General features: G+C 39.1%; 1 protein-coding gene across 10 annotated transcripts in view; it reads right to left on the reverse strand.

The window, feature by feature from the left end:
• The window catches only part of chl1b (cell adhesion molecule L1-like b), a 920,799-nt gene that overhangs the window by 231,370 nt on the left and 661,623 nt on the right, over window positions 1-27,806 (reverse strand). For all 10 annotated transcript variants that reach the window (XM_073072426.1, XM_073072427.1, XM_073072429.1 and 7 more), the window contains 2 exons: window positions 20,371-20,593; window positions 2,322-2,437 (listed from right to left, as the gene is read on the reverse strand). In XM_073072426.1, the coding sequence (XP_072928527.1) occupies window positions 2,322-2,437; window positions 20,371-20,593 (339 nt within the window). The remainder of the gene's footprint in view (window positions 1-2,321; window positions 2,438-20,370; window positions 20,594-27,806) is intronic.

Genomic DNA, 27,806 nt, shown 5'->3' on the forward strand with positions numbered 1-27,806 from the left:
TGGCTATTGTCTCTTGGAGACGGAATTGTGTATTGAGTACTGTACTATTCATTGAAGCCCCTCAGGGGATGACCAGAGTGGGCTGGTTGAGGGATTGCATCATCCCAACCTGATTAACATCTGAGACCCCGTGAGTAAGGATAAAAGAGGGTCTGGGGAACAACCCCTTCAGACGCACCAGGAGAAACGCTAGAAATCCCGTGACAGCATTTAATAGCGACAGCCGGTGGGGCTCGTGTGCATCCTTTTCCCTTGCCTGGGAATTGGCGGGCTCGCCACAGAAGAACGGCTTTAGCTAAAGGAGAGGCCACATCAACGGAACTCTCGAAGGATCAAAATCATAAAAAGGAAAAGCTGGGAAGTTTCTAAAAATCTCTCTCTCGACTCCACCCAAAGGCTGCAGCCTGAATGAACTGAGTGACTTTTATATTTCCATCGGACAATACATTATCCCCTAGACAACGATAGAGCTATTTCTTATTGATTAGTATTATACCCGCACTTTTAGATTTAGTATTGATGACGTATATTATCTGTATGTTTGCATTGATATTATTTTTGCGTATTTTTACTAATAAATACTGTTAAAAATAGTACCATCAGACTTCAACGGACCTCTCTGTCTTTGCTAGTAAGTGACCCAGTTACGGGGTTCGTAACACTAGCAACTGCAAAGGTATGTTGTAATTTATTTCTTCTGTGCTGTAGAACCTCATGCTGGATATGGTAACTGAAGGTTGGGGAGGATGGGACCGGTTGCTATGGAAATATCTCCAATATCTAAAATGGAATTGAATTTAGGAACCGACAGATAATGTTGCAGCTATATAGGGCCCTGTTCAGACCCCACTTGGCGTACTGTGCTCAGTTCTGGTCGCCTCACTACAGGAAGGATGTAGAAACTATAGAAAGGGTGTGCAGGAGATTTACAAGGATGTTGCCTGGATTGGGGAGCATGCCTTATGAAAATAGGTTGAGTAAACTTGGCCTTTTCTCCTTGGAGTGACAGAAGATGAGAGGTGACCTGATAGAGGTGTACAAGATGATGAGAGGCATTGATCATGTGGATAGTCAGAGGCTTTTTCCCAGGGCTGAAACGGTTGCCACAAGAGGACACAGGTTTAAGGGGCTGGGGAGCAGGTACAAGAAGATGTCAGTGGTAAGTTTTTTACTCAAAGAGTGGTGAGTGCGTGGAATAGGCTGCCGGCAACGGTGGTGGAGGTGGATACGATAGGGTCTTTTAAGAGACTCCTGGACAGGTACATGGAGCTTAGTAAAATAGAGGGCTATAGGTAAGCTTAGTAATTTCTAAGGTAGGGACGTGTTTGGCACAACTGTGGGCAGAAGGGCCTGTATTGTGCTGTAGGTTTTCTATGTTTCTATTTCCATGATGTATCCCCAGCAGCCATGCTCACATTCTCCTTTTACTGGTCGGAGGCACGTCAAATGCTAATCCCCTTTCCATTGGACATTCCCCAAGTGTTTGTCATTCATTTGGAGATAGTGTTATCCATTATCCCACAAAACAGTAACACATTGGCACTGGTGCTATACACACAAAATGATGGAGGAACTCAGCAGATCATGCAGAATCTATGGAAATCTATGAACAGTTGACAATTCAGGCTGGAACCCTTCTTGAAGACTAGAAAGGAAGGGAGAAGAAGCCAGAATAAGCAGGTGGGGTGAGGAAGAAGTACAAGCTAGAAGATGATAGGCCAAGCCTATTACCTGGCACTTGTGCTGATATTTAGAGGCATAATTCAAATCTGGCTTTAAACATGCCCCATTTGTTTATTATTCTACCTCATTTACCATACTAGAAAATACTCTCTAAACATAACAACTTGCACATATAGCTCCTTCCTGGGCAGACAAAACAAAGCCATTTTTCAGAGGTACCAATGGCAATTTGTTTGTGGGTTATTGAATGCTGAAAAGCAAAACTAAATTTTGCTGGTCTGTTTATGAAGTTTCTCTGCTATTTCATCAAAAGAAATGAAAGCAAGGCTCTTTTAATAAGAAGAGAATTACTCTTTCAATGACTACCTTATTTTTCATTTGTGATTAAATGGGCCTTGGTCACACATTATGTCCTGTGATGTTGAAAATGATATATTACCGAGATTGTGCTTACAACTTATTTAACATTAATAAGTAGAGATTTCGTACTGTAAACTCTGTGGATTATGCAAGTATATTGCCGCCTAAATTCAAGAAGCAATTTATTAAAGATAATGAATAAACATTTTTATCTGCAACACCTCCATAATAATGCAGAAACATATTAACAATTAAAAATGATGAAGTAGAGAATTTACCTTATAACCTCCCAGGTGACCATGAATTGTTTCCTTTGGAACTTCGGACCAAGTGACTTTGATTAAAGTACTGTTCATGATTTCAACAGCAACATTCAAAGGAGCTGCTTCAGGGACTGTTGAAACAAAGGCAGAGTCTCAAGATTATTTTGGGTCTCTGTGAAATAACATGATATTCTATATCTATGTTATACTATCATTTCTGTGTTTTTAGTACAAATTGTAATAATCAGTACAGCCTTATAATAGATTCCTTAAGAATAGAATTTTCAAGTAAAATGTTATTGTTGCATGATATTTTACAGAAATCCACTGTATTTTGAAGTAGACATTCTTGAAAATACATTACAATGATAGTTGAGAATATGCAAAAGGCAAACATAACTTGTATTTGGTCAAGTAATATGATTGATATAAATTATTGCTTAAAATTTCTTAACTGCATTTATGGAAAGGAATGAAACTTTGCCCATTGATCAGAAGCTCAGAACGAACTGAAGTAAATGCAAATTTGTTGCCAGTCGTAATGAGTCATGTTAGAAGATAGCAAGTGTTATATTTTAAAATGTATCTGACCATTTTAAACTGAAGTTTTATTCATTTTCTACAATTACTTGCCTCCTGGGAGAAATTAGTACAGAAACTAGCAATTGAAGAGCTACTGAGGGGTTAAGAGCAGCTTTTCATCAGATTAACGTTACTTCCTACTCATGCTCTGAGTAGGGTATATTTAAAGTAGGGTATATTTGTAGGAAAAGTTGTTTGTGACCAACAGATTCTTCTTCAGGAGATGCATTCATGGCATGACCTAAAATTTTAGTTGGATTGTCACACTGTCAGAAAAAAAGTCATCTCTGAAAAATGCCTCATTTTTCAGAGGGAGAATATTTTCAAGTTTTAAGGGGCAGAAAGTGTTGAGGAAGGAGTGAGTCTTAAATGACTTGAACAGATCAGGAATTCAGGCAAAGAAATGACAGATGGAATACAGTGTAGGGAAGAATATTGTCATGTACTTTGGTAGAAGGAATAAAGACACAGATTATTTTCTAAATTGAGAACAAATTCATGAATTGGAGATGCAAAGGGACTTGAGAGTCCTAGTGCAGGATTTCCTAAAAGTAAACTTGAAAGCAGTAACAAGGAAAGCAAATGGAATGTTAGCATTCATTTCAAGGGGTCTAGCATATAAAAAACAAGGATGTGATTATGAGGCTTCATAAAGCATTGATCAGACTGCATTTAAAATATTGTGAGCAATTTTGGGCTCTATATCTCTGAGCCCGTACTCATTCCAGTTTATTATAGTGAGGGGGAATCTTGTTGAAACCTACCAAAATTTGAATGGTCTGAATGGAGAGGACCTGCTGAGGAGATTTGCAATAGGACAAGTCTAGATAGCCTCAGAATAGAGGGATGTCCCTTTAGAACAGAGATAAGGAGTAATTTCTTCAGCCAGAGTGTGGTGAATCTATGGTATTCATTGTCACAGACAGCTGTGGAGGCTAAGTTATTGGGTATATTTAAAGTGGAGACTGATAGTTTATGTTTAGTAAAGTTGTCACAGGTTATGGAGAGAAGGCAGGAGAACGGGTTTAAGAAGAGAAAATAAAACAGACGTGGTCGAATGGCAGAGCAGACTCAATGGGCTGAATGAAATAATTCTGCTCTATGTCTATTGGTCCTACATTTTGAGCCTGAAATAATCTATTACTTACCCATTAAAATATAGAAGGCTATTCATCTCATCAGGTCTATGCCTGTCCATATTAGACCCATTTCACCTTATATTGCTGCAGACCAACAACTTATTCTTTCTCACTCTCTTTGTCAAACATGCTTATCAACTTGTTGACTCGTTAGGCTCTGACTGGCTCCAAGGTGTAAATGTTCTAAGGGATAGAAGCTGTACTAGAAATGTAGTTGCTTCTGGGTGCAGGTGTTCAGGAGAGATATCTTCCTGTCTTGCATTTTTTTTTGCAACCTCAAGTGCTCCCATGGGCTAAGGACTAGCTCCTTCATTACTTCCTCACAGGAAAAAGCCAAGCTGGATCATTTACTCTGACTGAACATATATGTAAATATCAGCCTTTTCATGAGAGGTTGGGCATTGTGATTTTTCAAGAGAGGTATGTATTTGAAGTTCCCTCCTCCCTTCTCGAGTGAGCTATTAAATTATCTATCTTCATTCATAGGTAGGAGTGGCAAGTGACCTTCTGCATCAGGAATTTTCATACATCATTGTATCATCACATCTGTAGTGCAATCCACCTTGAAAGGAAGTTATAAATATATGCTTCCCTCTTGTACAGAGAAATGTACAGTTCAACATTCCAGATCCTGCAACCTTACTGAAGAATGAACATACTTAACTACACCAAAGGTTAGTTATTTTTTGTCATGAAAATTGTGAATCATCAGAGAACCACATATTGATTTCAAGTTACACAGATCAAATGATTTGCAGATATTATTGCAATCAGAATAGTTTATTTTCAATTTCTGGTGTTTGATTTTCCTGTGAACAGAAAACATCTTCATTAATTTTCACTCAGCAAGTCCAAAAGAAAAGTTCCCCCAGCAAAATATATCCAACAATATACTGTAACCTGATAACAGAAAGTGCTGAGAGAGAGTGTTAGATAGGCACATAAATGATAGAAAAATGGAGAGCTATGTTGGGAGGAAGAGTTGCATTGATCTTAGAGTAGGTTAAAATGTCAGCACAACATGGTGATCCAAAAGGGCTGCATTGATCTGTTCTATAAGTTCTATTTCATCTAATCTCACCATCCTACAGCATAGAGGTAATACTTGCAGCACAGCTGTTCAATCTAATCACCTTTAAAACTCCTTGAAAATACAGACGCTTTCCTACGGTTGCCTATAAATACTGATTCCTGCAAAAATAAAGCTATAAGCCAGAAATTCTGCTTCCAAAAAGTCATGCCCATGAGACAAAAAATGTGTTGCAATTGTGTAACTCTTTATCAGTACACATCATGAGAGAAACAACTCACAATAAACCACTGACAGGAGAACAGAAAGAAAATGACTTTTGAGATGATTCACAAACCTCAGGTAAAGTCTACAAATCACCTAATTGAACTAAGAGGCATTTCTGAGGTAAAGGGTCAAGAAAGGTTTTCTTAATTTGTTTAGGAAAGCATAACTGAAAGAAAAAAAACAGGTGAAACAAATTATTGTTTGCTGGTCTTCCTGCAAACAGATAAAAAAGTCGATCCTTTTTATTATGGTAATCCCAATATTTAGATAAGAAAGACTTTATTTAGTACATAAATACCTGAGGGCATTTAACAGCACATTTCAGTCAAAGAAGTATTTTTGTAATTGCTGTGGTAATATCAGAAACTCAACAGTTATAAACCAAAAACGAAGTTAATAAACTGAATGGTTATTTAAACTAGTACAATTCAAAAACTTGCATTTCTTTCTTGCAACACATGTGAAATTAAATTGTTAGAAATCAGAAACTGATAAAGAGGAGGGGAATGTTTCCTTAAATGCTGAGAAAGTCAATTAAGTGCTTTAAGTGCAATCCTAATTATGGATTGCTTAGATCATACTGATCCAAGTCATTCCAATTTAACTCCGATATCTCCAGGAAGTGTTATCTATGTTAATATTCCCAGGACAATGATAGAGATCCACCAGGAAAATAATAGGGGATTTACTTATTAGCCAAGATAGGCCAAAATTTAATTTGGGCATTCATAAATTAACTGATTGTTACATGTTTGGACTTTGATCTCTGAGAACTACAATTACAGAGATTAGTGAAGTGAATAACATTATACATTATACAATTATTGCTGATAAGGCCATTCCTAATTTTCACTACAAAGGTGACATAAACTACAGCGGTCCCACTGTGTTGCTAATTACAGAATTCCCATCTTTCCCTCCTATTCTCCACGAGAAATTGATTTGATTTTCATTTCCAATTACATATATCCGGTGAAAACCAACTTCACTTTTGATGATGTGTCTACCACACACTTTTGCCTAGTTTTCCTCTGCCAGAACAGACCAGACAACGAAGGGCATCCTCAATGCTAAGATGCACTTTTTTTCCAGGAGGTCTGGTGGTGGTTTTGCCTCTTGGTACATCAGGTATGGTTTTATTTGTAGCAGATGAGAATGAGTTTAAATAGATTTGCCCCTTTCTCCATCCACTCTTGACTCTTGTGTTCTCTGACAGTCAGCTAATAGTGGTACTAGTTAATCATTTTTGATGAAGGGCATCAAAGATCTCGTCTGGTGTATGTACGATTCCTTTGCGACTCTTGTTGTATCTTTAATTACGCTGTAGCACTCATATAATGGAGGGCATGAAATGAGAATTAACAGGGATTGGCTTTGTCCAAGTTGAACCTCCTGGAATCAATATTTTGGTAATCATGCTCATTCCTTACTGATCATCACCATGCTACCAGCTTTGGCAAGTCTGCCTTGTGTGTATCTAAGGATTGTTGTAGAAACACCAATAATAGGATCAAGAGTGGGCGAATCAGCCCTTTGGGTCAGCTTCACCATTCAGCTCAATCTGTCGGCCGTGCAGCAGATATGGCAATTGAGCTCGTGGATATGCAAGAGTCCGCTAATTATTATTTCATTGTGATCGCATTTAAGTCCATTCTTTTCGTTGTAGCACCTGTCGAGACTTGAGCAAAGCACAGCAACATTTTGCTGCCTGCTTGCATTCAGCCTTGCTAGAGAAATTGGACTTTCGAGTCAACTGACTCTGAAAGATTAGTAGAATTCGTTTTATATTTCGTTATTCCTTTCAGCCACAGTGTTGGCTCCATTTTCCATTTGAGAGTTTTAGTTAACGGCCCTATTTGGTCGAGCATTTACTGTTTTCTTTTCCCTCTAACTCTGTTTGCATTAAAGTCTGTGAACTATCAACCTGCTTCAGAGTCTCTCGCTCCGCACATGGGCCATATTCGAACATAGTGACGCAATCATGGCTATTATCCATTCAGTATCCTCTCCCCAATTGTTGCCATGTCCTTAAATCCCCATAGAATTAAGGAATGTACCTACTTGCTTCTTCAATATATTTAATAACTTGGCATCCACAACCTCCGTGTTGGAGAATCTCACAGAATCACTATGTGCTGGGTCAAGAAAGTTGTCCTGATCTCAGCTTTAAATGGCATGGCCCATATTATGAAGCCATGACTCCTAATTCTGGACTTGCCAGTCATTCAGAACATCCTTCCTCTCTAGGCTAAGGAGAACTTTATAGGCTTACATTACATCCCACTTTATTCCTCCATCCTACCAGCGGAAATGGGTTTAAATGACCCAAACTCTCTGAGCACCTCAGTTTTTTAAGACTTTCAGACTTCATCAGATACAGAGACAAAAACTGCATTCAAAACTCCAGATGGTATCTCATCAAGGCCCTGTGAGGCCTCTTATATCTGTAATAAAGGATTCTGGGATGCTATTTGAAGATGCAATACTGTGAATACAAACATCAGAATGTTCCTTGATCTATCTGTGGAGCAACTCTTACAGTTCCCTCACAGGCTCACAGAGAACTTTGAAAGGATTACGGAGTTGGAAATGATTTGCTGTATCCCATTCCTGTTGCCTATGACAGGTGGCTACTGTGGCTTCATTCCTGCTTTGCTTAAGTCGAGCTTGCTAAGGCATTAAACATTGATCACAGGTCTGGAGACATTCAAGACCAGGGAAGAATAAAAAGACAGATTTCCTTGCCAAGAAGAACAGCACATTAGAAGATTAATTAATTGTTATTCCCTTGATGAGCCTTTTGTAGAGCATGCACTTTATCTGGTGCCTTGATCACAGGTGAAAACAGTAAAAGATTCTTCAAGAGATATATTCCTTTGTGATTTTTGGCCACATTAGGACACTCACTAGTAGTGCAATAGGAACCCACAATGTTATAAAAAAACACATTTTATGAGGAGTGCATCAATCAGCACACCCTTGGGCAGCTTAGAATTGCAAGCTTTCGAAACGTACATCTGTACAATGGTAAAGATTTTCATCAGCAATGGCTTCAAGAGTATCACAAGAAAACCATGGATTATTCTTCAAATAAACTAGGTAAGTAACTAGTCTCCCATTGAGATAAACATTAAAGGTAATGGTAAGATGAACATTAAAGGTTCTGCAAGATGGCACCGGTGAACTACGGTAATGTTTTGTGGGTTACAGATAACACTTCTAAATATTCCTTTACAGCATGTAATTTCCCTTTAAGCAATGTACTTTTAAATCAACTTAATGATCTATAGGTGTCATGATCTTCTGCAGTACAGAGTGGACCAGCAGGTACGGCACCTTTAAATGAAAAAACATTCATTGCCATGGCTGGAAGCAGGGAGGAAGTGGGACTCTAAGCAAGGCTACAATGCAAAGGGATGAGGTCAAGATTGTCCTCACCTGCGCTGAACAACTGGCTGGAGTGTTCAATGAGATCTTTAAACTCTCACTTCGGCAGTCTGAGGTACCCTCCTGCTTCAAGCAGGCGTCAATTATATCGCTGCCTCAGAATAACAGGGTAACCTGCCTCAATGACTATTGTCCAGTGGCACTTGAAACCAGAATGATGAAGTATTTTGAGAGGCTGGTGATGAAACATATCAACTCCTGCCTGAGAAGCAACATGGATCCATTCCAATTTGCCTACGAGAGCAACAGGTCCATAGCAGATGCTATCTCATTGGCTCTTCACTCAACCCTTGAACATCTGGACAGCAAAGATGCATGGTAGCATAGTGGTTGGCACAATACTATACAGCACAGGTGACCCTGGTTCAATTCCCACCATTGCCTGTAAGGAGTTTGTTCATTCATTCTCCCCATGACCGTGTGGATTTCCTCCGGGTGCTCCAGTTTCCTCACACAGTCTAAAAACATACTGGTTGGTTGACTAATTGGTCCTTGTAAATTGTCCTGTGATTAGACTAGGATTAAATTAGCAGATTGCTGGTCAGCCAGCCTCAAAGGGCTAAAGGGCCTCTCTGTGCTGTAGCTCAATAAAATAAAATAAAAACATCAGGATTCTTTTTATTGACTACGGCTCAGCATTCAATACCGTCAGCCCCTCAAAACTAATCAATAAGCTCCAAGACCTTGTGCAATTGGATCCTTGATTACTACACTTGCAGACCCAAGTCAGTTTGGATTGGTAACAGCATCTCCTCCATGATCTCCATCAGCACAATTGCACGGCAAGGCTGTGTGCTTAGCCCCCTGTTCTACTTGCTTTACACTTATGACTCTGTGGCTAAGCAGAGCTGTATTACCATATTCAAGTTTGCTGTTGAGGGTTGAATCAAAGGTGGTGATGAATCAGTACATAGGAGGGAGATTGAAAATCAAGCCTAGTGGTGTCACAACAACCTCTCGCTCAATGTCAGTAAGACCAAGGAGTTGATTATTGACTTCAGGAGAAGAAATTCAGAGTCCATGAGCCAATACTCATCAGAGGATCAGAGATGGAGAGCGTCAACAACTTTAAGTTCTTTGGTGTTATTATTTCAGAGGACATGTCCTGGGCCCAGCATATGAAAAGCACAGCAGCATCTCTACTTCCTTAGAAGTTGGCAAAGATTTGGCATAGCAAAACTTTGATAAGCTATAAATGTATAGTGCAGTGCATAATAACTGGCTGTATCACAGCCTGGTATTGAAGCACCAATGCCCTTGAATAGAAAATCCTACAAAAAATGTGGATATGGCCAGTCCATCACAGGTAAAGCCCTCCCCACCATTGAGCACATTTACACAAAACACTGTTACAGGAAAGCAGCATCCATCATCAGGGACCCCCTACCACCATCCAGGACTTGGCTCTCCTGTCACTGTTGCCATCAGGAAGAAGGTACAGGAGCTTCATGACTCACACCACCAGGTTCAGAAACAATTATTATCCTTCGACCATCAGGCTCTTTTATCAAATGGGATAATTTCACTCATCTTAACTAGCCCCTTCATTGGAATGTTCTCACAACCTATTGACTCACTTTCAAGGACTCTTCATCTCATGTTCTTGATATTTACTGCTTACTTATTAGTATTATTTCCTTCTTTTTGTATTTGCACTGTGCGTTTTCTTTTCCATACTCGTTGAATGCCCAAGTTCGTGTGGTCTTTCATTGATTCAGTTATGGATATTATTCTATTATGGATTTTTGAGCAGACCGCAAGGAACTGAATCTCGGGTTTGTATATGGTGACATATAGTTACCCTGATAATAAATTTAATTTGAACTTTGAACTTTAATGGTGGATCAGTGCTAAATTTAATAAGTAGCATATATTGGAAAATCTGTTTTCATTATCAATATTTTTTTTTGTCTGGATGGATTTCATTTCTGTTTTCATCTGAACAACTGGACTTGTAATTATATCTTAACATGTAATTTAAAACAGAAAAATAAAGTAATCCACTCAAGTAGATGCAATTCATTGATACTGAACTCTTGCTCGAGATCTATATCATGTCTGGTAACATTACCAGTAAGTCTCAAGGTATAAACTAATTATTTTCATAGTCATCCTGAAATTAGCTTTTACATTTCATTTTCTCTAAACTTTCATTTGTTCAGGGGCTCTGAAAGTTTGAATAGACTGAAGAAGCATTTTGTATGTAGCTATTTTTAATTGTTTTGAGTTGCTGATTTGTCCATTGCTAAGGATATCCTAAGCAAAAACCAATGATGCTGTTATTTCAAAGTGAGAACAGAAAATGCACACCTTCAAAATTCTGTCCCAAGAGAAGATGCATTGAGCTGCTCTGTGTCTAATTTGGCCGCAGCCCTAATAACACTGGAAGGATTACTGGGTTCAATTGCATTGGGCCTCTTGCTTCTGAACTCGGTTAAAGTAATGTCTCTGTGTTCAGTAGACTTTAGCCACTCTACACCCAAGATTCTGCTCTGAAATACGCTGACAGGAGACAAGGCAAAAGGTAGAAACCTACCACCTATCAAAGTTGTCAGGGTGATGTGATGTGATTTGAGACTTTATCCTCAGGCTTAAGAGTCCAGTTGGTGTGAACAGCCTCACTTGATCTATCCCTCAGATTCTCATGTGTCTCAATGAGGTCATCTCTCATTTTTCTAAACTCCATTGGATAGTTGTTAATCCTGCATATTCTCTTCTCACAGAACAACCCACTAACTTAGATGGTAATTTGGCCAAATCTATGCCACACTTACTCCAAGTACATTCTCCCTAAGTACAGAGATACAAGCTGCTCCACATAAGGCCTCATGCATACAAGCTCAGCACAAGCAACCATTTGCCTTCCCACCTGCTTGCTTTCTCATGAACCATACACCAAGATGCCTCTACTAGACTGACATCTGTAAGACTTTGTTATAGTTTAAATTGAGTGTCCTGTTCTTCTCCTCACCCACTTTTCATCACCTCGTCCCTTTTTGTATGCAATATGATGATGCCTGGCTGCTTTTCTAAATTCTCCTGATGATTGACACATTTTGACAAAATTATAAACCTCTTTAAAGTTAAAGCTTCTTAATCGACCATACCTTGCACAGCTGTTTTATTTCTATTTCCCACTAGGATGGGTATTTGTTAAAAAATTGTTAATATACATTTCTTTAAATGCTTGCCATTGTTAATCTATGGAAAACCATTCAATATTACTTCCTAAAACATTTTAACCAATTCTGTATTTGTAATTGACTTTATTTGAAGACTCAAATTTTTGACGCATCTTTCTCTCTTGAATGGCACATAAATTTCTGCCATATTTTCATTAATATCCCTTAATGGACACCTTTTTCACAAGCTTTGCTTACTTCACAATTATTTCACCTTCCTGCTTTACTGTATCCACTTAAGGGAGAATCTGAGACCTTCTTAAAACTATGTTTTCTGTCCTTTGCCATCAGTTATCTCAGCCTATAATTGTTTCACTTCGTTTCCATTTCCACATAATTTGAAGTATGTTCATTATGCACAAATCAAGTAAACATTAATATTCCCTGAGAATGGAGTATTCAACATTGCAAGAAGTTTGTGAAGATGTGTTTCAAGATGGTGCCAGATGTCTGTAGTTTCCTGCTGACAGTTCACAAAACTACTTCTTTTACTTCCTCGTCTTTCAAATATGATTCTACAGCTAAGCTGCGTGTGATTGGAAACTGTGATTTACTTTGCGATGGTGTGTTTTTGGGCTGATTGAGTGATCTGGTGCTTTGCTGTCTCTGAGAAAGTTCAGTAAAGTTGATGTTGTGTTCGATATGGAGGGAGAGTGCAGGACACACGAGGATGCCTGCCAGCCTTGCAGGATATTCAACAAATTTTATTGATAATACTGCTTGTGGGAGTGGCTAACTGAGTGGCAATGAAATAAGTTATTAACAACTACAACATCTCCCCCCTTGAAAAAAAAAGAAAAGCTACAAATGTAATTCTTGTCCACAGAACCACATTGAAATTACTATCACTGAAATTGAGCGATTCGGTTCACTTTACCCAGAGCACGTAATTTATGCTACTTACATAAACATAAAATAATTGCCAACATTATAACTATCCTTCTCTTTGTTTTTAATGCTCTCTCTCGCTCTCTCTCTCTCTCTGTTTTCACCAAAATCCTTTTTTCAGAACAGTCAGGAGTAAAGTGTGCGGACTATTGGCCTGTAAGCCTGGACATGAGGCAGAAACCCATTGCTTCCCTCCTATTGAGACATCAAGCAAAGCTGAAGTCAACAAAGATGAAAGCGGCATGCGTGCGGGTGTTCGGCACCTTCTGCCTGCATTCGATCTGTCTTCCTCTCCCTCTTGCCAGCTACTGTCGAAGGAAAGTGCTGGAAACTTGGGTTCTGTGTTACAAGAATTGAGTGGCAAGGCTATGGATTCACTTTAGGGGACTTTAAGGTTCATATTGCGTGAGCTTCTGGATTCTGTTTTTTTTTGTTGTTCATCAGCGGTTTGATTAGGGTGACTGTTGCAGACTGGGGTACATCAGTGAAGAACGGCTCTGCGGCCTGCAGTTGGGTCGAGGCTCACGCTGAACTGAACTAAACTGAATACCACTGGACTCTTGGTTTGGTGTTCGATATTCTATATGTTGTTCACTTCCTTTTTGTTGTTTACATAATTTGTTCTTTTTTTGTTGTGTTGGTGTTTGTTGTTTTCTTGAACTGGTTCCATGGTGTTTCTTTGTTTGTTTGTTTCATGGCTGCCTGTGGGAGGATGAACCTCAGAGTTGTATTCTGTATGAATACTTTGATAATAAAAGTACTTTGAATCTTGAATCTTCATAGCTTTGAATCTTTGAAGTTCATCTGATTAGACACACCAAAACCATATCAAAGTTCAAAGTTCAAAATAATATTTAATATCAAAGTACATTTATACACAAACCTGAGATTCGTTTTATTCCAGGCATACACGGTAATTCAAGAAACATAACAGAATCAAAGAAAGACCATACCCAAGAGGACAAATAACCAACGTGCAAATAAAAACAATGAATTGTGCAAACACAAAAGATAAAAAGAAACAACAACAACAACAATAATAATAATCAAATAAATAATAAACCTCAAGAACATGAGATAAGGTGTCCTTCAAACTGAGTCCACAGGTTGTGGAAACAGTTCTGCGATGGGGCAAGTGAATTTGAGACAAGTTATGCCAGCTGGTTCAAGAGTCTGATGGTTGGGGTAGTGTGGAAACTGAGGCTCCTGTAATTTAGAAACATAGAAACATTCGTCACCACCTTTGATTCGGCCATCGGCAGCAATCTTAAATATTGTTTTGGAGCTGTGCTTCACCTCACAGTCTTAAGTATAAAGTGAGTAAAGCAGAGGGCTAAGCACACTGCCTTCTGGTACACCCGTGCTCATGGAGATGGCGGGAGCGATGTTGTTGCCAGTCCAAACTTACTGGAGTGTACAAGTGAGAAAATCAAGAATCCAATTGTACAAACTGGTATAGAGGCCAAGGTCTTGAATCTATTGATTAATTTTGAGGAGATGATGGTATTGAATGCTGAGCTCCAGTCTATAAAAAGCATCCTGATGTATATATCTTTGCTGTCCAGACGTGCAAGGGTTGAGTAAAGAGGCAATGAAATGGCATCTGCTGTGGACCTGTTATCCGAGTAGGCAAGTTGGAGTGGATCCAATTTGCTTCTCAAGTGATAAGATATACACTAGTGGTGGAGACTGGGCCAATGTTAAAATTATAGTGTGACGATTTAAGAGTGAGAATAGGAAATACACATTAATATAATTGGTGTTAGAACCTGGAACTTCATCTAAAATGATTCATTACAACAACTGATTATTTTTCAAGGCAAGTGATTAATTTTTGAGTAGATGTGCACTTAAAAGGTTAGGAGCACTAGGAAATGCCTGCAGGATTATGTATATGAATTCAATGATTAATATTATCAAGAAACTTTACTTCATGCATTTTTGAACTAATTGGGTGCTGTGTTTTATGACATAAGGCCTTCTGAAAATCCAGAGCCACTACATCCACTGGTTCTCCTTTATTTATTCTACTAGCTATGTCCTCAAAAAGGTCCAGAAGATTTTTCAAATAAGATTTACATTTCATAAATCTATGCTGACATTTTTTCACCCCTTGATGTTTTTTCAAAGTCTGCTTTAACAAGCTTTATTATGGACTCTGTTGTTTTCCCTATTACTCATGTCATCTTAACCAGTCTGTAGTTCCATGCCTTCCCTTTCCCTACATTTTTAAATAGTGGGGATATGTTTTCTACCTGCAAATATGCTAGAACTATCCCTTAATCTACAGAAGTTTGGAAGATGACTACCACTACATCCATTATTTCTGCAGATTAGCTTGTCCATTACTCTGCGATGCAGATTTATTAACTTTTGGTACCATTAGTTATTCCAGTACTATTAGCTTATTCTTCAAAATTTCCCTTTATATTTCCTTTTCATTGGAGCCTTGATCCCACCAGCATTTCTGAGAAGTTATTTATGTCCCCTTCCATGAACATAGAACAAAAGTATTTGATTAATTGCTCTGTCATTTCTTTATTCCCCACTATAAATTTTGTAGTTTCTAACTGTAAGGAACTCACATTTGTCTTCACTAATCTTTACCTTTATTAATGAATTATAAAATCATCAAAATCAGTGAGTCAGATTGAAGTAACTTAATGGAACTGTTAAATGAACATTTATTTTAGGAATACAAATGAACTGGACTGAATGAGGTTGTCAAAGGCAGTTGTGAGAAGTGAGAAAGAGTGACATAACATTGTAGAGATGATATTTCACTTGCATGTAAGTGAAAGAAGCCTAAAGAATACACAATGAACGTGCATGGTGAAGCATTCGAGATTTGCCAGACTTGTCCTGTATACACTAAACACTTTGTACAGTATCCAACAGCACTCAATAACACTGCATGTAATGGTAGTCACTTATCCAACAGGTGCTCCAACATAGGAATTTGCTCTGTAGTCCATTTACTTTCCACCATCCTCATTTGATAGGCTGATGATTAGTCTTAGCGATTAGATCCTATTAATTACTCCTCATAAACCAAGAAAGAATATGGCATAACATTATTGGGAACTAAAAGACCAAAATTCCCTTGTTCCCCTTAGTTACTCCTTTTTTTATACATTATTTCAATTGACTCTCATGCTCATTCCTAAAATGTTACTTTTAAGAACTAATAGTTTCTATCTAGGGAGCGTGCTCAGTAAGGTGCCCACTTGTTCATTCTCTGCAATAGTTGACAAGCACGGAAATATTATATGTAAGATTTCTCTAGAAAATAGATACATCAAGTCCTAGAGTTGCATAACACAAAATCGACCCTACACAACACCCCCCTCCAGCATGTGTATTTGCCTATCTGCACATCTCACTTGCCAGCATGAGGGTGATATCCTTCTATGTCTTGTTTATTTACGTTCTGGTCCAAAAATCTTTTAAATACATAACTTGTATCTGAATCCCCCACCTCCCTTGCCAAGCAATTTCTGATACCAACAACCATACTATATCTGTTAAAAAAAAATTACTACTGAGATCCTTCTTAAAATCCTCTTGTTTCTGATACCCCTACCGGGGAAAACGTTCTGACTATCTAACCTCTCTATGTGTATTGTAAACTTGTACGTTTATGTCAGGTCACTCCCCAATCTTTTTTGCTCCAGAGAAAGTAAGACCAGCCTTTCCTCTCTCTTTCTTTAACTGAAGTCCTCTCATTCAGGCAACATCACAGCCAATCTCCAGTGCACTTTCTTCAGCACAATCCCATCCTTCCTATCGTGGTGAACAGAATTAGACACAATACTCTCATGTGGCCTTGCTAGTGTTTGGTAAAATGGCAGCATCATGACTTAACTGTTCTATTTTATTCTCTCTCTCTCTCTCTCTCTCTCTCTCTCTCTCTCTCTCTCTCTCTCTCTCTCAAAATTATTTATTGTATTAGACATATCATACTCCTATTTGATTTCCCTAGGTGTATTACTTTGCAGTTTGGCCTTTGTAAATAAAACTACAAATTGCCAACATTTCTGATTTATTTTCTGGGCAGAATGAACGTGAAGCTGTTGACTACAAATGAGGTCATCTTCGCAAGTGGAACAAGTGCCATACCTGCCCCTACACCTCTTCCCTCACTAACATTCAGGGCCACAAGCGGTGCTTCCAGGTGAGGCAACACTTCACCTATGAGTCTGTTGGGGTCATCTACTGTATCTGGTGCTCACAGTGTGGCCTCCTGTATATCAGTGAGACCTGACTCGCTTCACAGAGCAACTATGCTCCACCTGCCAGAAAAAGTGGGATCTCCCGTTGGCCAACCATTGCAATTCTACTTCCCACTCACATTCTGACATGTCAGTCCATGGTCTTCTCTACTGCTGTGATGAGGCCACACTCAGGTTGGAAGAGCAACACTTTATATTCAGACTGAGTAGCCTCTAACCTGACGGCATATACATCGATTTCTCAAACTTCCGGTAGTTGCTCCCCCACCCCCACCTTCATTATTCCCATTCCTGATTCCTTCTCTCATTTTAACTGCTTACCTGCTCATCACTTCCCTCCGGTGCTCCTCCCCTTTTCCTTTCTTCTATGGTCTTCTACCCTCTCCTATCAGATTCCTCCTTCTCCACCCCTTTATCTCTTTCAGTTATCATCTGAAGTCTTTACTTCACCCTTCCCCCTTTCCCAGTTTCACCTATCACCTACCACCTATCACCTACTTCTTCCTCCCCTCTCTCCAACTTCTTGCTATAACTTCCCATCTTTTTTCCCAGTCCTGATGAAGGATCTCGGCCCGAAATGTCGACTGTTTACTTTTTTCCATTGACAGTTCCTCCAGCACTTTGTACTTGTTGCCAGCACAAGTTTCCCTATGGATTCACCAATGTTGTTGTAAGTATATTATGCTCTTATGCAGGAGCAGCAACTTTTACTTTGAATGATTATAGCAGTTACATTTCTGAGTTATATTTCTGTAATTTCTCTTCAGCTTTCTTTTTGTTGTATGTTAAATGAGTATCATAAACATTGTAAAACTGACCTTGCAATCACATGTAATTTTTACTCAGACAAAGTCGTTGTTGCTATTCAAGGTGAGTGACAAGGTATCACTCTGTAAATTTGTATCTGATTTAAATGGACAAAAATAGTTCTGAAGAAATTGTTCCAATATATCAACAAATCACATTCAAATTCCACGGATCAGTGTAAGGACTAACATTTTCAGCAATGATTCTTGATTTTTCTTACTGTAATGTCAACATACAAATGTTCACAGGAAGATGGTAACAAACATAAATATAAACCAACCTGGTCCCTTCTGGTTTTAATAGCTGGAAGCAAGTGATCAATTTGCCTCAGGGGTGATGGGTTTTAAGCTGCATTCCTAAATATAATTTATCTTTTAATGTACTGGTGTAATGCTCTGTTGGCTGAATTCAACAGAGCATTACACCAGTGCATGGGCACTGCATGAACCCTTTATTGTCCATTAGCAATCTCACACTGCCAACCTTCTCAGCTTGTCACACTCAACTCTGCAGGCAGTCACTCTTGGACTACCCATCTCTCCAATGGAACCAAACAATCACGACCTGTTGAAATGCTAACCTACACTGTCAGAGTCCAACTTCTAATCTGGAGTTGGACGCTGTTTGGGGATGGGCGGAGAAGGGCTTGGATATGAGTGATATGTATTTCTGCAGCTCATACTTGACAGGATTCTTCCCCATTGTGCCACTACCTTCCCACACTTAGTGTCCTTCTTGGCTCATCTCTGGATGTCTTTGTGACCAAAGTTCAGCCAGATCACAGCTGTAGTTGGGAAAAAAAATACTGAAACAATGACTACATGTTAATTTGTCAGGACCTGAATGAAACGCAGAAAGAACTCAACTAGTCAACTAGTATCTGTGGAAAGAGAAACCAGTCAACATTTTAGGACAATGACCTTTTTCTTATATATTTTTCATTCTCTTATGTTGCCTCCCACATTCTTCTCCCACCTGGTAGTTACCACCAGTCCCAGAAGAAATTTTAAAAACAGACAAAACAATGTTTGATGTTCTTGGGTGTCCATGTTTCTACATTATAGAGCACACTTGATTCTTGATGGTGAACTTAATACTGAAAACAGTACCAAATGTTATTTATTGTTGGACTGTGGATGAAGCCTATGTATATGACCTGTCCCTTGTTCCCAAGAGGACAATTAAGAGTCAAGGACATTATATTTAACTGGAGTTGCATATGGGTGGCTGTCTTCTTCCATAATAAACTAGTTGGAACTTTAGTAATGTTGAGCCTATTCACGGTCAGATTAGTCATTGTGCCAGCCTAGTAATGGCCAGGTTATTGAATTTAGTTGCATAACATGCCTCAAAATCACTTCTGGTATCCTGCTCAAATATCAGCAGAACACTGTAATCCGATGTTCATGGAAACAGAGAGATTCTGCATATGCTGGAAATCCAGAATAATACACTGTCAGTACTTCCAGTTGAACTTTGTCTTTTTGTGTGTTTTCCCCCTAGCCGTCATTCTGTGGTTTGTATTGCCATGTGCACTTGTTTGTTTTCATGCCCCATGTGTTCCTGTCCCTGCTCCTGCTCTACTCCGGCCCCCGTATTACTGAGTACTCCCCCTGTCACCTGTTTCTCATCATTACCTGTTTTGCTGCCACTTCTGTCTCATTGTGCTCCACCTATTGACTCGTATCTGTACTCTGACCTTCTGAATATCGACTCTGCCTGTTTCCCGATTCTGGTTTTTGGATTTCTCTGGATGTTTTGATCTCTGCCTGAACTTTGACGCCAACTTTGTTTGCACCTCGGGATTTGTTACTCAATTAATATCGCTGTATGCACAGTACTGGGTCTGTGATTGGATCCCTGGTCCAGCGTCCTGACATACACACAAAATGCTGGATGAACTTAGCAGTGTAGGCAACATCTATGGAAAGGAATAAACAGTCAATTACCTCTCTCTGTGTCCCACCTCCTTCCCTTTCTCCCATGGTCCACTCTCTTCTCCTATCAGATTACTTCTTCTGCAAACCTTTACCTTTTCTATGTATCACCTCCCTGCTACTCATTTCACCCCCCCCCACACCTACTTTCCTACTTTCCTCTTCACTTGTCATCATCTATCAGCTTTCTGCTTGTACTCCTCCCCCCCCCCCCCCCCCCACCTTCTTATTCTGGCTTCTTTCCACTTCCTTTCCAGTCCTGATGAAAGGTCTCAGCCCAAAACATCGACTCTTTATTCCTTTCTGTAGATGCTGCCTGACCTGCTGAGTTGCTCCATTATTTTGTGTGTGTTACTCTACATGTTTATGTACAAATGGTTCTAAAATAGCTCTTATTTTACACAATTAGAAAGCATTTCTAATTTAAAAATCTTGCAAATTAATGTATATATGTATTAAATAGGAACACATTTACAAAACTGATTGGAATTTTCCAGTACTTTTCAAATACAGAGATGCTTCAAAGTATGAATGAAGTAAAAAGAATACTTACAATCCTCTCCTGAATATCCTGTTACAATCTTTGGATTAGGACCTGGTCCAATATCATTCAAGGCTTGTACCTTGATGTCATAAGGTACAAATGTCGGGGTATTCTCAACAAGGTGGTGATGTTTACTGCTTACATATTCATGCCAAGTTACTTCAACACCTTGTCGCCTCCAACTAACATTGTATTTCAGTCCGGGTCCATTCCAATCAACGCGTTTCAGTGGCTGCAAAACAGGCACAGAGAAGGTGTTAGTGGCCTATGAGTAAACTATGGAAGACTCTCACCTATTTAAAAACAAAGGTTCACTTCCAAGCAAAGCTTGTTTCAATATCAAAGCTTAAAGGAAAAAAGCATAAGTGGAAGGAAGGATTTTATTAGCAATATAAGAAATGCACATGGGAAATAAAGAAAACAGTATTTTGTACTTATCAAGAATAACAGCCTTTTGAAAATATTGTAAACATGTTGCATAGCTAGAATAAATACATGCTTGGTTCAAATATATACAGACTGAAATAATTTCATTGTACTCAAGCACCAGCTTCGATGAGAGTCTGCTTGAGAATGAAATCTACATAATTGATTGAAGTTCTAATACCAAACACTGATGAAATTATTGTAAGAAAATCTCTTCTAGATTTCAAGTTCATTTAATGGCCATTCAGCCAAACACCTGTGTACAGAAACAGTGTTCCACCGTGTGCTAAGGTGCAAAACCCAATACCAACACTCACACAACACACAACACATATAATAGCTAGAAAAAACATACAGTCAAAAAGATGTTAATAGCATTGCACAAGTCCCTGAGTGGCATGGCCTGTAGATTGAAGGTGTATGGGATGTTGCCCTGGAACCATGTTTCTACAAGAGCAAGCACATAGCAGTTCCTCATCATGCAATTTATTTGATAAATTACCAATTTTCTTGTAATGTGCATAATTGATATAATAGAATTGTGTGGTACATAAATTCTGTGAGCAATTTCAACTCCAGTCTATGAGGCCTAAATGTGCTGGGTGACTCTGATTGGAACTGCTGGCCTTTAGCCACTCAGTTAAGTTAATCATGGACTGGTGGGCACATCCTGTGGTTTTGAGACATTCTAATAGATTATTATTAATGTTAATACTTTTTTTTGCAGCCAAGGCTTCAATGTTGCAAATGACAGATTAATTGCCTAGTGCGACAATATTGAATGAGATCATACATCTTTTTCGGGTATAAGAAGACTGGTCTGATTCTGGAAATGTATCAAAGACTCAGAATATACTGTAAACTGTAAATTAAATCAAACTATAATCCTAGATGCTGAAATAACTGTGATGTTGTTATTAAACAGATCCCAGCTGGTGCAGAGAAATTGCAATATTTGGAAACTGGAGTAATGTTTATGCTGTTCCAGGTTCTGCCAAATTAATTATACATATCCCATTACTTGCAGTAAACCTCATTGCTCAATCTTTAATGGTGTTAACAACATAGATGTTGTTAACACCAAGCAGTTTCTGATAATGTATCTCTGGTCTCACTTCATCTTCGGTGATTCTGGCAAGCGGGAGTTAATTACAATTCACTCTGTCTTGTACAGGGTGACACCATGATGATTGATTTGGCTTAGGCAACTATTAGTATAACTTGCACAGGTTTCCTGTGGAAATCAAAATCTGAAGCTACTGGAAATCTGAAATATACACAGAAAATGCTGGCATCACTCAGCATGTGGAAACCGAAACAGAGTTCACATTCCAGATCAAAGACCCTTTGTCAGAACTGGGAAGGTAGAAAATAAGCTTGAGTCAGGTTACAAAGAGGGTGGGGGATGGATGTTTTTATATGATTTGGGGATGGATGTTTTTATGCAATTGCCCAAAATCCAGGCAAACTATAAATATTTTTTGGTAGGGATAGATGAGAGTTCAACTTTTTCTCATGTACGTAAATTAACCGTTGAAAGAGGAGCAAGGTTTTGGAAGATCTGTATGATATTTTGAAAGCTCCTATTTTGCTGCTGGGGTTTCTAGGAAAACTGAATATCCTTGCTTTTGAAGGGTTTGCAGTTACTTTCAATTTCAAATGCCAGCCTGCTCCTGTTATCTCTGAAGATCAGTAAACTCTCCTCCACTGAATTTGGAAGAGAAGAAAGCAACCAATTACAAAAGACACCTTACATTTACAACTGCGGGCTATTTACAACTGTCAGAGAAGAGTGGCCTTGCACGTGCCCCAGCAACACGGGCAGCAGCATGCTCAGATGTATCAGTACAGTGCCCTTGCCAGAAAGCAGAAAAATCGTTTCATCCTTTCATGGCTGCAGAGAACAGGAAGCCTCCAGAAGGGCAATGCAGTCCAACTGGATGGAAGTGGCTGAGTCTAAAATTTTCAGGATGTTTGGAGGGGAAGTAAACCTTGAATTTCAGTACATTTTGCTCTGAAAATCGTGTTGTCTGCTTCATTTCCTCCTCCCTCCCATAATATCCTGATCACTTCTGATCCCTTCCCACCACCTTCTTCACATTCCAGAAGCAGCAATAGTTCCTATCTGGAACACAACATGAAATCTATCTGGACCTGCAGCTGGAGTTTTACTAAAGTGTTGGCGTGAACTCAACTAGCCAGCAAGTGAGAAACTGCAGGACACTTATTATCTGCACCGTAATATTGTTTACAGCAGGATAGACTCATTAAATCCATTATTGTTATCCATCTGTGGAAGCTGCAATGATGTCATCAGTGAATGGACAGTTCTTGACACCTAAGCCTCCCAAAATTTTAGCCTTCAGCCATACAGGGTGTATTCGGCAATATGTTGGGGAATCCGAAAATGATGTGCAATATCAGGCCATCAGTGCAGCACACCAGTTGTAAATTTGATGGAAAGTCAGTTTTTTTATTTCATTGGGAATATGAAAGAGAATCTAGTCCATTATTTCCTTGCATTGCTAGATGGAGCCAACCTCTAAGATATCTAAAGATAATGCTTTTTCATTGATAAAATTCTTTGTTTCTCTAAATCCAATGTAAGAAAATGAACTGTGAAGCCCACTGGTACATAAGAAGATAGGAGCAGGAGTAGGCCAGGCAGTCCTTCACGCCTGACCCTGTATTCAATACGATCAGGGTTAATCTGCTTCAGATCTCATCTCTTCTGGGCCAGTTCCCCATAGCCCTCAACTCCCTGAACTCCCAGAAATGTTTGTAATTTCCCTTTTAATACCTTCAATGATCTGGCCGGAATGACACTTTGGAATAAAGGATTCTAGAGATTCTTCACTTCAAAGTGTAAAAGTAAGAGGAAGACCTCCATTTTAAAACAGTCCAATCATCCTGTAATAATGACCCATCATTTGAGATTTCCCCATTCAAGGAAATGTTTCCACATCTCTAACTTACCATATCACATCAGGAATTTATTTGCTTCACTAAGATTTCCCCTCATATTTCTGAAAGCCAAAGAACATGCAAAAAATTTCTTAATTCCTAAGATCTAACCATAAAAAACCTCCCTGTTACCAGAGCCTAACCAAACAGAGCTCACTCCTTTCTTATGGTTTGATTGAGACAATGGCCTTCCACCGTTTCAACCAAACAATATTATCACCACCTGTGATTCATATCAAGGGCCACTTGCAGATGAAGGACTTGGTAAAAATACAAGCTATTAGTCTTTATGCCCACAAAACTACTAGATTTTCATGGTTCACCCATATCTTTCAGAGAGGAAAATCCTCCTCCATACTTTGTCAGATCTAAATACAAGCCAGACTCCCCAATATGGTTGACTCTTAATGACCTCCAAAATGGCCAGTCATAACAGAATTGATACCTTGAAATAAAGAAAGGGGAAAAAGAACAGATGGACTAACTGTCATCAATTCAGGCACAGATTTTTGATGCACCGAAGTCATTCCCATCCCACTTGGCCTTGTGAAGTCATCCTTCACAAATATCTCGGAACTGCAGTTTAAATTAGCAGGTTGCCCTGCAGACAGGTCAAACAATAGCCTGACATTGCTGAACTCAGAGGAGTAAACAATTGACATGAGTACCAGACACCTTCGTCACAGTCCCTGTTTAGATACTGCCTCACTGGCTGGAAAGATGAGTCAGAGTGTCGAAGGTGTGATATAAAGACTGGGATGAGTAACCCTTTGAGTACTTATCAGCCTAGAGCTTATGAAGTCAACTGAATCAACATTGCAGGCAAACTTCTTCTGAATTATCACTCTGTCCTTCCTTAGCCGATAGACCAGTGCTCTTCCAAGTTAAATAACACTTGGAAGAAACACTGAAGGAAGCCTGGGCCACATGGGAATTTAAACCACAAGCTGACAACCAGAACTGTAGACATCTTGACAAGATAATTCAGGGATGACAAGGGTAGGAGATCTCAGTGACAACTGAATTATTATTGCAGAAACATAGTTGTGCATATTTATTTATTTACACTATTACAGTATATAACTTCATTTGTGTAAATAGTTGATGAGTCTGACAGTTTTACTTCTTTTATCAACATAGAAGCAGTGTAGTATACAGAAGCTTGCATTTAAGAACTGGGATGTACTCTGTGATCTGACCTTCATTCTTTGTTCCTGCTGCTGCTTAATTGATAGCTGATGCCTTTAGTAAAAGATGTTCTGTTCATAGCTACATCTGTCTAATTGCCCGTGTAGCAACATAAATGCAGACACTGCACAGGTGTGGGTAATTTTTTATACATATATATCACAAAGATTAAGATTACCATTCAGCTGCTTTAGCATTTCTCCTCCTTCCTTTCCCTCGAACACAGCTAAAATTCCTGAATTTCCCTGTTGCTCTTTTTCTGAAATTTCTTTTTCTGCAGATCTAAGCCTATTTGTTTTCTTAATGTTTCCAAGCCCATCCACCCTCCATATAAGCCAATTCCTGTTTGATCTAATCCCATCAAAGCTGTTGACCACTCCATTAAAACAATCTTCAACAAAGTTGCCGCCTACAGGATTGCCACCTTTGGGGCATTGTCTCGCTCTTTATAAACTTTGATCCATCTGCATATTTCAAAAACAAAAACAATTAACTGTTCCAATTTCCAGCATTTCTCCTCTGATACCCAGAATGGTGGAATTGTATCTGTTATGTTCCAGTCTCTTTTAATCAAATTGTATTCAGATTTTGAATTGCTTTTTCCAACTCCTACTTGCAGAAATCTCCTGGGGATTTGTCTTTGGACCCATTTTTCCTCAACCGCATGTTCAGTATTGTGTGTCACGTATTTTGAAGGTACATCAAATGTAAACACTCAGCTGTAACTCACCAGCACACCATGGGCCACATGACTGACTAACAATTGCCACAGCATTTACCTGACATACACTACTAGATGAACACAAATTTCCTACAGCGTATGAAGCTTTAGACAATGAAACCTATTCATGCAATTACTGCCTCTGGAAGTTAATAGAACTGGAGTAATACAGTTTGCAAATTTAATGCTGTGTTCAAATCATATGACCATAACACAAAGGAGCAGAATTGAACCACATTGCTCATCAAACCAGCTCCACAATTCCATCATGGCTGATTTATTATCCCTCTCAAACCCATTCTCCTGCCTTCTCCCTGTAATCTTTCATGCCCTGTCTTACCAAGAACCTATCAACCTCCACTTTAAATATACTCAATGACTTAGCCTCCACAGCCATTTATGGCAATGAATTCCACAGATTCACTACCCTCTGGCTAAAGAAATTCCTTCTCATCTCTGATCTAAATGGATGTCACATTATTCTGAGGCTGTACCCTTAGGCCCTTGACTCCTCCATGACAAGAAACATCCTCTCCATATCCACTCTATCTAGGTCTTTCAATATTCGATAGGTTTCAATGAGATCCTCCCTCATTCTTCTAAACTCCAGCAAGTACAAACTTAGAGCCATCAAACATTCCTCGTACATTAACCCTTTCATTTCCAGAATTATTGTTGTGAACCTCCTCTGGGCCCTCTCCAATGCCAACACATCTTTTCTTAGATAAGAGGATCTGTCCAAGGCCCAGCATGTAAGTGTAATTATGAAGAAAGCATGGGAGTGTTGTTCCCTTTGAAGTTTGTGAAGCTTCAACATCACATCTAAAACTTTAACAAACTTTTATAGCTGTGTGGTGGAGAGTATATTGACTGGTTGCATCATGGCCTAGAATAGATACACCAACTCCCTTGAACAGAAAACCCCACAGAAAGTCATGGATATGGCCCAGTCCATCATGGGTAGAAACCTCCCCACCATTGAACACATCTACAAAGGGCGCTGTCACAGGAAAGCAGCATGCACCATCAAGGACCCCTCCATTCAGGCCAGGATCTCTTCTCGCTGCTGCCAAAAGAAAGAAGGTACAGGAGCCTTAAGACCCATGGCATCAGATTCAGAAATAGTTATTAACCCCTCAACCATCAGCCTTTTTAGCCAGTGGGGTTAACTTCACTCAACTTCACTTGCTCCATCACTCTTTCCACAACCTGTGGACTCACATCAAGGACTCTTCATCTCATCTTCTCTATATGTATTATTTATTTATTTATTATCATTGTTTCTTTTTTCCCCTTGTACTTACATTCTGTTGTATTGCATGCATTAATTGTTTGTACATTCTATAGGATGTGGCCTTTCATTTATTTTATTATGTTTCTTGTATTTACTGAGTATGCCCACAAGAAAACAAATCTCAGGATTGTAAATGGTGACATATGTACTCTAATAATAAATTTACTTTGAACGTTGACATTTGGAACTTGGTTACAATACTACAAATGCAGTCTGATCAATGCCTTATTAAGCCTCAGCATCACTTTCTTGCTCTTATATTCTATATCTGATTTTCTTGTTCCCAAATCCAGTCCATCACTATTTTCATCTCTGTGACATTACTTGTCCATTGTCCTGTCTCAGCTGATCTCCCTCTGAAACCTACATTCGGCACATAACTACATGTTAGTCCATCTCCCAGCATCTACACTGCATAAACTGCACTTATCCAAAAATCTGCCACCTTTATTTTCAGTCACTAAAGCATCTTCATTCCTCATACTTTTGCTTGTTGATGCTGCCTTCTGGTCTCATGACATATCAATTTTAAAGTTTTTCCTTGCTGAAGGCCTAAATGTTTTGATTTATAACTCTGAATAACATCAGTGCAATGTTTTCCAGGTACACAAACGTTATAGATCTCTGTGCTCCCTAAGTTCTAATGACTGACATAATCCTGATTTTAAATCCTTCTTCTCCCTCTGAGGTACTCCCTTAGGGAAAAGGATACATGTTCCCAATTCAATTTGAAGGTGGTTGATGAGATCAACGTGGGACCTGCAGACCAACATGTATTGGGCAGAAAGGGATCAAAGAGCTTGGTTGGTGATAACATATCCTCCTTGCTGATGATCAACACTGGCGTACCTC

The sequence above is a fragment of the Hemitrygon akajei genome, chromosome 19 (genome assembly GCF_048418815.1).
Source record: "Hemitrygon akajei chromosome 19, sHemAka1.3, whole genome shotgun sequence".
NCBI classification, from domain to species: Eukaryota; Metazoa; Chordata; class Chondrichthyes; order Myliobatiformes; family Dasyatidae; genus Hemitrygon; species Hemitrygon akajei.